This window comes from Canis lupus, chromosome 11, assembly GCF_011100685.1.
Source record: "Canis lupus familiaris isolate Mischka breed German Shepherd chromosome 11, alternate assembly UU_Cfam_GSD_1.0, whole genome shotgun sequence".
Classification (NCBI taxonomy): domain Eukaryota; kingdom Metazoa; phylum Chordata; class Mammalia; order Carnivora; family Canidae; genus Canis; species Canis lupus.
In genome coordinates this window covers 54166731-54179081 of record NC_049232.1, presented here as the reverse complement: position 1 = coordinate 54179081, position 12351 = coordinate 54166731, and the positions used below count along the sequence as shown (strand labels likewise).

The 12351-nt window shown below is 51.2% G+C and overlaps 1 protein-coding gene and 1 long non-coding RNA gene across 4 annotated transcripts in view; one reads left to right on the top strand and one right to left on the bottom strand.

Annotated features, from left to right (window-relative positions):
* The window catches only part of FBXO10 (F-box protein 10), a 63072-nt gene extending 50904 nt beyond the window's left edge, over window positions 1-12168 (top strand). For all 3 annotated transcript variants that reach the window (XM_038552867.1, XM_038552866.1, XM_038552865.1), the window contains 6 exons: window positions 1779-1849; window positions 3562-3714; window positions 4684-4953; window positions 6515-6828; window positions 7880-8061; window positions 10326-12168. In XM_038552867.1, the coding sequence (XP_038408795.1) occupies window positions 1779-1849; window positions 3562-3714; window positions 4684-4953; window positions 6515-6828; window positions 7880-8061; window positions 10326-10500 (1165 nt within the window). In that variant the 3' untranslated portion in view covers window positions 10501-12168. The remainder of the gene's footprint in view (window positions 1-1778; window positions 1850-3561; window positions 3715-4683; window positions 4954-6514; window positions 6829-7879; window positions 8062-10325) is intronic.
* On the bottom strand, window positions 2809-10717 carry LOC119873948. Its single transcript, XR_005367009.1, has 3 exons — window positions 10369-10717; window positions 7831-8026; window positions 2809-6710 (listed from the first exon to the last, which is right to left on the bottom strand). It is a non-coding gene; the product is annotated as an uncharacterized LOC119873948 (long non-coding RNA).
* Window positions 12169-12351: the final 183 nt, after the last annotated feature.

Sequence of the window (12351 nt, the reverse complement as noted above, 5' to 3'; positions counted from 1 at the left end):
GATCCCTGAAGTGGATCTCAGGATAAGGCAAACCACAGCAGGGTTTTTTGGTTTTGTTTTTTGGGTTGTTTTTGTTTTTGTTTTTGTTTTTTTTCTTTTTTTTGCCAGTGAAAGTTTTATAATGTTTTGTGTTTCTTTTTTTGCTTTGGCTGTAAGGAAGCACAGGGCTCAGTTGGGCACATCTGCAATAAATGTCCCACCCTTGGTTTTTGGAACAGTGATCTTTCCCCTTTTCCTAAATGTTTTCTGATAGCTCTTCATCTTTATTTTGCCCTCCCTGTGTATACACACATACTTGTTTCTCCAAGTGGCCATGGGTTCTTTCTGGAAGTGAGATTTATATTGGAAACACACCAGTCGTGCATTTGCTGCTCTGGCACAGGTCTCAGAAATATGGATGAAGTGTGCCCTAGCCCAGGGACTGTCTGTGACCATGAACTCTAAAATCCACAGTGACCATCTGCTGATTGAATTGTAATCAGATCAAAGCAGAGCCCTCAGACCTAAGAGCAAAAATAGGGATGTTTTTAACAAATGATTTCACTTGTTCAACTCAAAAGCATGGTGTAGGTGCAATTGACATGTGGCTTCCCTAGGATCCACACATGCAATTTGCTGGGTTTTTTTTCCCCAAAGATGTAAACTATTTGGACCCTGCCCTAAGAGATGGGAAAACTTAGCCAACTCCTACTCAGTGAAATTCTGTGAGGTGCCAGGCTCTGTGTTAGGCTCTAAAGAGCCAGATGAATAGTTGGACCTAAATACCTCAGCCACATGATGGGAATTAGGAGGGTTGCCTCCTAAGACAGGAGGTGGGTACCCTTCCAGGAAGAAAGGAGGTCACAGCATTCCTGTTAGTAAAAATAACAAATAGCAAATGTCTGTCCTCCAGGGATAACCCAATTGTGCTAAGTCCAGGTGTGACTGGCCTTGTTTTAACAGGCAGGAAACCAAGTTGCAGAGACTAACACAAACAATGCATGCCCTTAAACATGCTCAGGTGTCTGGTTTTTTTGTGTTTGTTTGTTTTGTTTTGTTTTGGTTTTTTTTGTTTTTTTTGTTTTAGGTGTCTGGTTTTTCATTCATAAGGCCTTTCCATGGCAGTGAGGGCTGTGTGTGTTTCTCTGAGCAGGAACGTGTTTTCCTGTATTTTCTGCATGTGGCTAACCCAGCCCGTTAGGTTTCACATGCACATTGTCTGATAATCTTTTTTCTTTTTTTTCCCCACATTGATATTCTTAAAACCCCACTTTTAAGAATCTGCTTTTCTTCTTTTAAGGCATGTCATTATGTTGTCATTCAGTGGATGGGCGATTAACAGAAAAGGTAAAGAACAGCTGTTGGATACAAATAGAAGATTGTAGGCTCATTACAGGCAGAGAATCTGATTCAGGCTTTGGACACAAATCATGCCCAAATAAGCTTAACACAGTCTCCTAGGAATTCTTGACACTACCAAGACTTGACTTGTCACCTGGGCACCACGATGACATGCATTTCAAACTGTGTATGTGAGCAACAGTCAAGAGAGGTCACAGAAATGTGAATATTGTTGTACTTGTATGCCATAGTTGCAGGTTTATTAGTTCTGGATCAGTTTGTCTCCAGGATAACAGATGATTTTTAAATGCCTAGCTTGTAGGACTTCAGAAAATGCTTTATGCCCCTGTGGACTTGAGTCATCTGGGGAAGGGCACAAGAGAAAGTAATCACCTTGGGCAGCCATTGACTTTGACACATGACATTGGTAAGGTCTTAACTCTCTTCTTCTATTTTAGCGGGAACCACATTTTCAAGGGCCGTGCAGCTGGCATAGCAGTGAATGAGAATGGCAAAGGCCTCATCACAGGTAGGAGTGGGAACCTCCTAGAGCCGTGGCCAGCCAAGCAATCAGCAGCCAAGCCAACGTCCCTGGCCTTGCCCCCAGCCAGTCCTTCACCCTGACTACTCGTCTTTTCCTTTGAAAAGACGGCTAGCCCCTTAGTATGCCGGTTCCATGCACCGGCCATGCTTGTCACAAGGAGGGCCTAACAGGGAGAGAGTGTCTGCTGTCTGCCGGCCCTCTGCTCAGAGTTGCTCACTGGATGGCTCACATAACCCTGTCAGGAAGATTTATGGCACACAAACTGAATCCCTCCTCTTGGCTTTTGTATAGGCTTGCCCTGCTCTGGAAATCCATCCCCATTTCCCCCCTGCCTGGCCAACTCCTGCTCATCCTTCAGGTCTCAGCCTGAATGTCTTCCTCAGGGAAGCCTGCCCTGACCTCCCATTGTACACGCAGACACTCAGGGGACCCAGCAGGCATGCTCTGTAGGACATCTTAATTTCTTAGTGATCTGTGTGTCAGTCTCCTTCACTATAAGGCAGCAAATTCTCTAAGATCAGGATCAAGTCTACGTGGTACCTCAGTGTAGCCTCAGCACAGAGAATAGCCTTACCCAGGACATAAAAGATTGGCCTGGTGAATTCCTCTGACTGAACCCAGACTTCCTTCATTCGTCAGACATTTATTGAGTACACACTCTATGCAGGAGGGGGGACACAGTTGTGAACAAAACAGATCTGTGAAACGGGCTCCCTTAGGTTCCTGCTGTTGAGCACTGACATTTTAGGAGGGGAAAACAAAAGCATGCATACACACATATACACAAAAGAAACGTATCTGGGTGATACGTGCTCTAGAGATTAAATAATAATTATACATTAATTTTATTTATATTTACATAAATATATATTTAAATTTTATTATATATAAGTATATAGTATATCAAATATATAATTTATTGAAATTTTAAAAAATAATTTATTGAAATTAATTAAAATAAGGTAATAGAGGAACTATGTGGGTATATTTAAGATTGTGTGGTCAGGGCAGGCCTTTCCGAGAAGGGGACATGCAAGCCAGACCTGAGTGACGGGACAAAGCCTGGGCAGAGAACCGGAATTCTGTGCGGAGCTGCCTGTGGAACGCAGCTGGCATGCCTGGGAGCAGGGACGTCACTCCTGTGACTGGGTGTGGTGAAGTGGGGCAAGGGGTGAGATGGGGTCAAAGAGGCAGGAAGGAACTGGGCACACGGGGTCTCTAGGGCCATTGCGGTCTGTCCAGCCATAGCCCTGGGCTCAGCTTGGGCCTCTTCAGCCCACTCCCACAGAGGTGGTGGATGAGGAGAGGGGAGCAAGGCTGCAGTCAGTCCTCTCCTGACCAGAGGGAAGTGGCTGGATTCTGCCCCCGCCCTCCAGGAACAGCCACCACTACAGGCGGCCCTACCTGGCCTTGGGCCCGGAACTTCAAGGCCAGTCTATTCTTAGTCGGTCCCGAAGGCCACTGGATAGAGTGGGTCCTAGAGACACGAGAGCACAGGGTACATACAGACCTTGCCCTGGAGGAGAGCGGACAGCACTCCAGTCCCTGCAAAGTCAAGCACCAGGCAAGATTCAGGGTGCTGTTGACAGGGTGCAGCCTGGGTGTCCTGGTCCAGAAGGTCCTTTCCAAGCTGTCCAATCCTCATGGCCACTGTGGGTGGCCCTTGGGTCTTGATCCTCTCCTTTGCCTTTCCGTAGAAAATGTCATCCGTGAGAACCAATGGGGAGGTGTAGACATCCGCCGTGGAGGAGTCCCGGTCCTCAGGAGCAACCTCATCTGTTTTGGCTACTCCGATGGCGTGGTTGTGGGGGATGAAGGCAAAGGGCTAATAGAAGGAAACACCATCTATGGTGAGGCGCCCATTCCTGGGGGAAGGGGTCTGGGGTCCAGCCCAGCCAGGGAGGCAGGGAGCCCAGGTTCCGTCTCTAGCTGGTGAGTGCGGAGAAAGTCACTGCCTGTCCCTGGGCCGCAAATACGCCCTGAAGGACAGTGTCAGTCTCAGGCCACAGCCACACAGCCCCTCTCAGAATACAAAAGCCACTACTAAATCTCCTTGTAACCCAAGGGGTCAGCAAAACAGAGAGCTTCATCCCCATTTAAAATAGCAGAAGGTGGGAGTTGTGTGAGGACAGGGCCATTGAGGCTCTGACGCATGGGCATCTAACTCTTACCTTTCTTCTGATCCAAAGAACTAGAAATCTAATAGAAGAAGAACTAGGATAGCCCTAGAAAGGAGACTGTTCTCACTCATGTGTGACTTCGAGCAAAGCCTTACCCTCTGGACTGCAGCTCTAATAATAATAGCTGACATGTGTTCTTTGCTAGGTGCTTTATATGCACTATCATATTCAAACCTCCTGACTGCCTTCTGAGGTAGATACGGTCATTGTACAGATAAGAAAACTGAGACACGGAGAGTCTATAATCTGCTCAAGGTCACGTAGCTAGGAAGTGGTAGGGCTAGGACTCAGAGGCCACCTCCATCTCTCTGCAGGATGGGGTTGCGCTGGATGAACTCTGAGGTCCCTTTGGCACTGTCCCTCTGGGCTTGTGTGCTTCTGACCTGGAAGTGGGGCCTTCACTGTTCCCAGAGCACTTTTACACCCTATGGGATGATTCTGGTTGTGAGACTGACCTGATTGTTACCCTCTTATATGAAGGAGAAGCCTCCAGCCATAGAGTGACTTACCCAAGGCCATTAGCTTACCAGAGCCTCTGTCTCCAAGGCCGGTGCCATCTTTGCTTCCCCTCTTGGGGAGACACTGGGGCTGCCTCCCCCACTGCTCAGGGCCCGTGACCAGCTCCTTTTCCTGTCCCAGCTAATAAGGGCTGTGGTGTGTGGATGATGTCGTCCAGCCTGCCCCACGTCACCAGTAACCACGTCAGCTACAATGGCCTGTATGGAGTGGCAGTGTTTAGCCAAAAAGATGGTTCTGGTGAGTTCCCTGGAGGTCATGGAGCCCAGGAGAACTTCAGTGAGGACGGAGATGCCATCCTTTGGGAGCCGGAGCTGGAGAAGGATGACGACCCGCTGCGCCGGCCTGTCACCATAGCTCTCGTTGAGTCAAACAGTATTAACCACAATGGAGGTGAGTGTGTCCCTGCTCCAGAGCCTTCCGTGCTCACACTGCCGTAGGTACCCTTCTCGCTTTTTTGGCCTTTCACCTGATACCCCAGACCTCTGGATTTACATTCTTTCCTGAATGTAAATCCATTCTTTCCTGACCTCCAGTCCTGCCTAGCTCTTGCTATTTCTGTTGCCTGAAATTCCCTTTCCCCCATCTACACAGCCCAAACAACTTGAAGTTCAAAGCCCACTGTGAATGTGCCCTCCATCCTTACCCTCTCACTTACTGGGGGCCCTGGGACGGGAGCTGTTTTCTGTGGCTGTTTTGTCAGCTCTGATAGGCTCTGAACATGAGGCAAGGAGCTGAACCTCATCGCTGTCACTGTCGGTGCCCCACCGAGTCCCATACCCCACATACATGTTTCTAACTCATTCTAGGACACTTTGTCCACATCTTAACATCTAAGGACATGCATTTGCTATTGATGGCATATCATGGTTTAACTGGCAATTTTTTTTTGTTATACAGAGAATAAGGGTTATCCAGTTATCTTAAACTGGATAAAAACTAACATTCATTCATTGTTTATTGAATTGAGACGAGGGGGAGTGGTGGGAATGTACAGAGTTGATCCAAGGCCAGGGCTCCCGACGGAGGCTCCTGCCCTGGGAACAGCAGAGGGCAGGGAGAGTGGGAGCCAGCAGAAAACGAGTTCTGTCCCCTCCCAGCTCAGGGTTTTCCCCGTATGGCCCTGAGGGACAGGCAAAGTCACATAAATTCACAGAGACTTGATTTATATTTGCTCTTCTCCATCAGGACAGGAGAAGTGGCAGGCAGGTGGCTGGAACTTGCAGACTCCTGGCTCCCCTAGGACCACTGTTGGCCTCTGCACACCCCCTCCATCCCAGCACTGCCAGTGCCTCTTGCTCTCATGCTGGGTGCATGTCACCACTGGGGAGTCATTGTCCTCTTCACCCCCGGGTCCCCCTGCCACACTGTCTCTTCCTGACCAAGTCATGTGGCTCTAAGCCTGCTGATTTTTATGCTGCTTTTCTAAAAGCGTTGTAGTGTCTCTAAGCATATACAATCCCAGATACCATTTTCTTTTCAAAATTCTAATATATTTTAGATATTTAGCTTATAAATTTTTGTATTCAAAAATTACAGAATTTCCCTTATGAAGAGTATGTCCCAAAACAATCAGGAGGCAGATTCCAACTCTGTGGAGGTGGAATGGGCAGCTTTAACAGGTAGTGAGCACCCCGTCGCAGGAGGTGCAAATAGCAGGAGGATGGTGACCTGGGAGGTGCGCGAGCACAGGAGGAGAGCCTGGGTGGCACGAGCAGCTGAGCCCAAGGAGTCTGGCATCACTTTTCTGTTTCCTAAGCACTTTGTTCAGAAGGAACAGCACTTCCTTGTTCCTGGCTTTCCTCCTGCTCAGTTTGTCAGCCGTCTTAAAAGATGTGTAACTCCCAGGGGCTGGTTCTGAGTGTCGCTGCCTCTTCTTCCCCACTTCTCTCCTGGGGTGCACAGTTCCACGAAAGTTTTTCCTGACTACTCCCCAACCCTTTCCACCCCATAGCCTCAGGCCTCTACGTCCAGAGCAGTGAGGCGCTGCACGTCGTCACCAATGTGATCCACGCTAACGGGGACAGAGGTATCACCGTGGCCCAGAGCGGCCAGCTCACCCGCGTGACCAACAACAGCATCTCCTGCAACCGCCAGAGTGGGGTCAAGGTCGAGGCCCAGTGCAAGGTGGAGCTCCGGGGCAACGGTATCTATGACAACAGAGGTCACGGCATCATCACCAAGGGTGACAGCACCGTGGTCATTGAAAATGACATCATTGGCAACCGGGGCAGCGGGCTGCAGCTCTTGCCCAGGTCCGACACAAAGGTGTGTGTGTGTGTGTGTGTGTGTGTGTGTACGCTGCGTGGTGCCAGCACAGGGCTCAGCCCTAGGACAGCCCTCGTACTCTCGCTCCTGAGAAGCCCGAAGCACTCAGCACCACAGGGACGACATTCCTCCTGCCCACACCCAGCCTGGGAGACGCAGCGGGGCTTCACATGAGAGGAGCACATGCACTGAGCCCTGAAGGACAGACAGGAGTCCCCAGCAGGGAGCCAGGGTGCGGGTGCTCCTGGGGGCATCTCTGTGGTCTCCAGGTCAAGCTCAGAGCTCTTTCAGCCCTCTCCTAACAGAACAGTCTCCCACAGGACCTAGTATGCAGTAGGTGCTTAATGAAGAGGCCCTGTGTGCACACTGCTCCCTATATACCCGGCATCGCCTTTTCCCCTTTCTCTACCTCAGTCCTATAGCTGGGCCGTCACTTTTTTCAAGAGGCTGAGGTACTCCTTTTCTGGACATCGGGCGCTCATGCCCACCCCCACTTCAAAGAGCACTTCCCACAGTATGTTTTGCATCTGCTCCCCAGAGGTGAGCTCTGAGCTCCCTTTTTTGGAAAGCACTGTACTGGGTACTAGGGTTTTCTGTTGAGCCCGACCCACCCCGTCCCTGCACTTGGGAAATTACCATCCCAAAGCCTCTCTTTGGCTCTGCAGCTTCATGAGTAGTGACTTAGGCGAGGAGTAAAGAATTTGTTGGCTCAACCTGTGAATACTGAGGAAGGGATGGGGGACACGCTGTTGCCTCGGTCAGGGTGCCAGGGTCCTTGCCTCTGGTACAACCTCCCCTCCCTGCCAGGCCTCTGCATGTTGCTCCTTCACCCTAGAGCAGCTGTCCTCTGCGCTGCACCTGGTAAGCTCCTGCAGCTTACCCGCCATCTCCTTCAGGAAGCCTGCCCTGATCTCCACCGCCCTTCCCTGAGCTCCCAGGGCTCAGTGCTGCCCTACCTAGTGTGCTCTCGCCCCTCAGTTTTATAACTGATGTTTGCCTTACCTGGCTCCCCACAGTCCCTGAGGTATGACAGACTGACTGTCTCTTCCAGGTGATAAAGAACCGGATCCATTCATTCCGGGCCTATGGCATTGCAGTGCGGGGCCGCGCCAAGGCCCTGGTGCAGGAGAACATCATCTTCCAGGGCAAGACCAGCAAGACCATCTTTCAGCAGATCTCAAACAACCGAGAATGTATCCTGCAGAACAACAAGTTCTTGGTCTTCAAAAAAAAGTAAGTGTCTGGGGTCTGCCTGTGGTCTTCCAGAACCACGGTGAGGTCACTAAAGAAGCCAGGCCCAGCGACCGTGGCTCCCTTTGCTCCCTGTGGTCCTGCCAGCTTTCGGCCCTGATCAGGTCATGCCAGTTGGTGCTGAGGCCCTGCGCCCGCCTCCCTGGGAGGAAACGGGCTTTAACGAGCTGCAGACCTCAGCTCTGCCAGCCACTGGCTGTGGAACCTCGGGCAAGCTACTCACCAGCTGGAGCCTCAGTGAAGTCCACTTACTAATGTCCGCATTGTGGCACCGATTTACAATAAAATCAGGTCCCATGACCTAGCAGACAGTCTGGGGTATTCCAAAAATGTTAACTACCTGGTGCTGCTGCTCTCACTTGGTTTTACTGCCTCTGCCTCTGCGTGGCACCATGGCTTCACACTCCTCTGCCCCGAACCCCTCACCATCCTTCCCTGTACCCCCTTTCAGTGATATCCCCATCCCTCCCCACTCTGTTCTGGCAGCAAGACCTCTGCGACCAACTTCTCCCAACATCAGAGTTCAGTCACGCAGTTACTAGGGCCTCTCAATTCTGACACCTCCTCTTCCCAATGGCCATCACCCCTGTTCGTGTCTCAGCACCCCTCACCCTGACCTGTGGCCTGTTGCCAGGATGCTGTTGCACTTGTGTATGGATGGACTCGGTTCTGCTTGTGTGGTGCTCTGCTAGCCTGGTTACGAAGGTAACGATCATTATCCCGGTGCTGGCGGTGTCACTCATCCACCGTGAATAGCCCTGTCCTGCGGCGCCAGCCTCCTGCCTGGTCACCCCGCCCCACCCCTGCAGGCTGTCCTGTGCATCCTGCCAGATTAATCTGTCTAAATCAGCTCTTGGTCATGTCACATCCATGGTCTGAGGGATCCCCCTATTCTACAATAGTGATCGCTACTCTTTTTTAAATTATATACAGTTTCAGTAAAAACAGTTTTGAGGAAACCTCACATAGTATACTTATAAAAAAAGAGAAATTCTAATCTTTTCTGCCCACATCCCAGCAGATCATATCACGGACTCCCAGTAGTCTGCTTCCTCCTGCCACTGTGGAGACCGCAGGATACAGATAGCACAGACCTGTCAGCCTGGCATTATCCACTGTGCACCGTTGAGTCCTAATTTTTCCTTTCCAGGCTCGCTTTCTGCTTCCAAACTCAAATGCTGGCAATTCTTTGAACATACCTCCAGGCTCCTCACTTAGCCTACATAGCCAGCTTCTAACTATCCACACCTTTACAGTCCTTCTCATTGTAACATAATCATCATAAGAATGTGCAGAAGAGGGACACCCGGGTGGCTCAGCAGTGTAGTGCCTGCCTCAGCCCAGGATGTGATCCTGGAGTCCTGGGATCGAGTCCCACATCGGGCTCCCTGCAGGGAGCTTCTCCCTCTGCCTGTGTCTCTCCCTCTCTCTCTGTGTGTCTCATGAATAAATAAATAAAATCTTTTAAAAAAATGCAGAAAACACTGTCAGTGGCTTAAAGAATTTAGGATTTGGTATAAGAGGTGGTTCCTTATAACTCAAATGACAGAAAGCCCTGACCAGAGCTTTCCCTGACCCTTCATAATCTCCATAAGAACTCACCAACTTCTGTCCCCTATAGATTTATGGTTTCTTTTTTTTTTTTTTTTAATTTTTTTAGATTTTTTTTTTAGATTTATGGTTTCTAGAATGTCATATAAAAACGGAAATCATACAGTATATAGTCTTTCGAGTCTGGCTTCTCTCATTTAGCCTGATGCACCTGAGATTTGCCCGTGGTGTCACGGTTCATTCACTCTTTTTGTTGCTGAGTGGCATTCCATCATATGGATGCACCACAGTTTGCCCAACCATGAGCTGAAGGGTACGTACGTAGTCTCAAGTTTCAGGTGACTGTGAATAAAGCTGCCATCCTCATGCGTGTCATACACCAGGAGAGGGGAAGAATGGAAGAGGAGAAAGTCCCTGATGTTCTCCAGGTCCTTATAGAGACAGGGAGATTGAAGCTTATAGAGGGAACTGGTCCAAGGTTACGTGCAGAGTTGAAAGCACAGCTGGAGCCAGAATGCAGGACTTTTGCCTCTTAGCTCCACACGTGCCCACCTCCTTGAGCCTTATCACTAACTTGGAGGCAGCACCTACACCTGGCTGGACCCGGTGAGCTCAAGCCAAAGGTGAGATTGTCAGGGCATTCAGCAAATGCTCCAGACTCTCAGAGTTCATGGACTGGCATTTTGCACCCCCAGGTCTGACACATGGCGCCTGGTGAACCCACCAGCCCGGCCTCACCTGGAAAGCTCTCTCCGAGGGCCCTCTGCAGCCCACAGTGGGCAGAAGGTGACAGCCATGGCGACTAGGATCACAGCCCGTGTGGAAGGTGGTTACCACAGCAACCGCAGCGTCTTCTGCACCATTCTGTAAGGATGGGAGCCATGGAGTGGGGCGACTGGAGGGCTGTCCAGACTCCAGGAGCAGCAGCCCCACACCCCGCGCTAGGCTCTGATGGGTGTTCAGCTGAGCCAGGAGGTAAAGGCAGCGTCAGGATGGAAGAAGCAGCATCTGAGGGACTCTGGGCCCCTCTTGGTCCTCCGCCTCCCTGAACCCCAGAGAAAACTGGCTTCCTGGGGACGAAGAAAGAGAGAGATGGGTGGGTTTCCTGTCACTGAAGTTCTTATAGAGGTTATGAAGAGTTGGGGAAAATTGATACTAAAGCTTTAGTTGAGTCTGTTTAAATGACAAGGAAGTTTTATTTTACACACACCAAACCTGGACTCTTGTCAGGAAGGAGCAGATGGACTCCTGAGGGAGGAGGTGATTCTAGTGGGGTGGAGAGAGCCCCAGAGGCTTCCCTTTCCTGGACCCGTCTTGATGCCCGCAAGGCCACGGCCACCCCCTCCCGGCGGTCTGCAGAGGCTAGAGGAGTTGAGACTTGAACATGGACCATGAGGGGGACTGGGAGCCCTTCTGGAATGGCTGCCCCCGGGATGACCAGGGACATGCTGAAACAGAAGGGCAGTGTGGAGAAGGCCTCCTTTGAGCAGCCTAGGTGCCAGGCTGGGAAGGGCAGGGATGCACAAGACTCCACTCTGCCCTCAGGGAGCTCCCGAACTCGGGGCCTGCAGCACGGGGGTTCAGAGTCTGCACATGCCCCTACTAGCTGCTCCTCCTGGCACCAGACTTCTGGAGATGGAGGCGCCCAGGACCCCTTGTCTGTATCCGTGCTCTCATGGATAACTGCCTGCGTCACTGACCTACCACGGTTCCCCACTCTGTGCCTTGGCCCGTGCTCTGTCCCCTTCTTGGCATGCCCTTGCCATCTGCACCTGTCCATGTCCCACCTAGTCTGTGAGGTTTAGCTGAGACACTGCCTTCTCCAGAGCTCCCCTCCCTACAGTGACAATGCTCTTCCTCCTCTGAGGCTCTGCTGCCCTTTCTCTGCTCCCTCTCAGGTACTGAGCACTTTCTGCCTTGCTTTGGAGTTTTCTGGGTCCATCCCTGTCCCACTCACCTGCCTGTGAGCTCCTGGAGAGCAGGACCAGGTCTCACGGTCTGTCCCCAGTTCCTAGCCCAGGGGTGGGGTAGGGTTAGTAGCCTGAGTGAGGGGAGGAAGGGCCTCCCAAAGGGCTTTACGGAACCGTACTGTGAATGTGTCAGGGTTCCAGCGCCAGGTGGGCTCAGATCCCACCCGCTTGAGGATGGGGGGCTGAATGCAGGACTGGCTCAGCCGGAGCAACCCCCCTCCCACTCGGCCTTTCATGCAGGGCCTTCGCCAGCCTGTCGGGGTGGCTGTTGTGCACCTTGCCAGTGGCTTCCCAGGCTGGTTGTGCCAGGCCCTTGGTGCTGCTCTCCTGGGCAGGGTGGAAGGGGGTAGCTAGAGGGAGCCAGGAGCACTGGCTTCTCTCTGGGGACTTTGGGCACAAGAGCGCCGGCCCCTCCCATCCCCAGCACTGTCCTTTGCACTTCTCTGGTGGCCCCAATGTGAGTCGCTGTACAAAATGCTGCCTTTGTTATTTTGTAATGACTTTTCTGTGAACCGAATGCTTACGAAAATCTCTGCAACCAAAATAAAGTTATATATTTTAAAAGAAACCCTCTCGGGAGACTTTTCTTGGCCTGCGTACATGCTAGAATTCCCAGGTGGCTGGATGCAGGCACCCACTCAGCCTTCCCGAGGCACTGCTCCTTTAGCTGAAGGAGACCGATGCCCCCACGGTCTCGTCCGTTCAGCATGTTCCCACAATTCTGGGTCCCAAGGTCTGGGTAGCCAAGTCA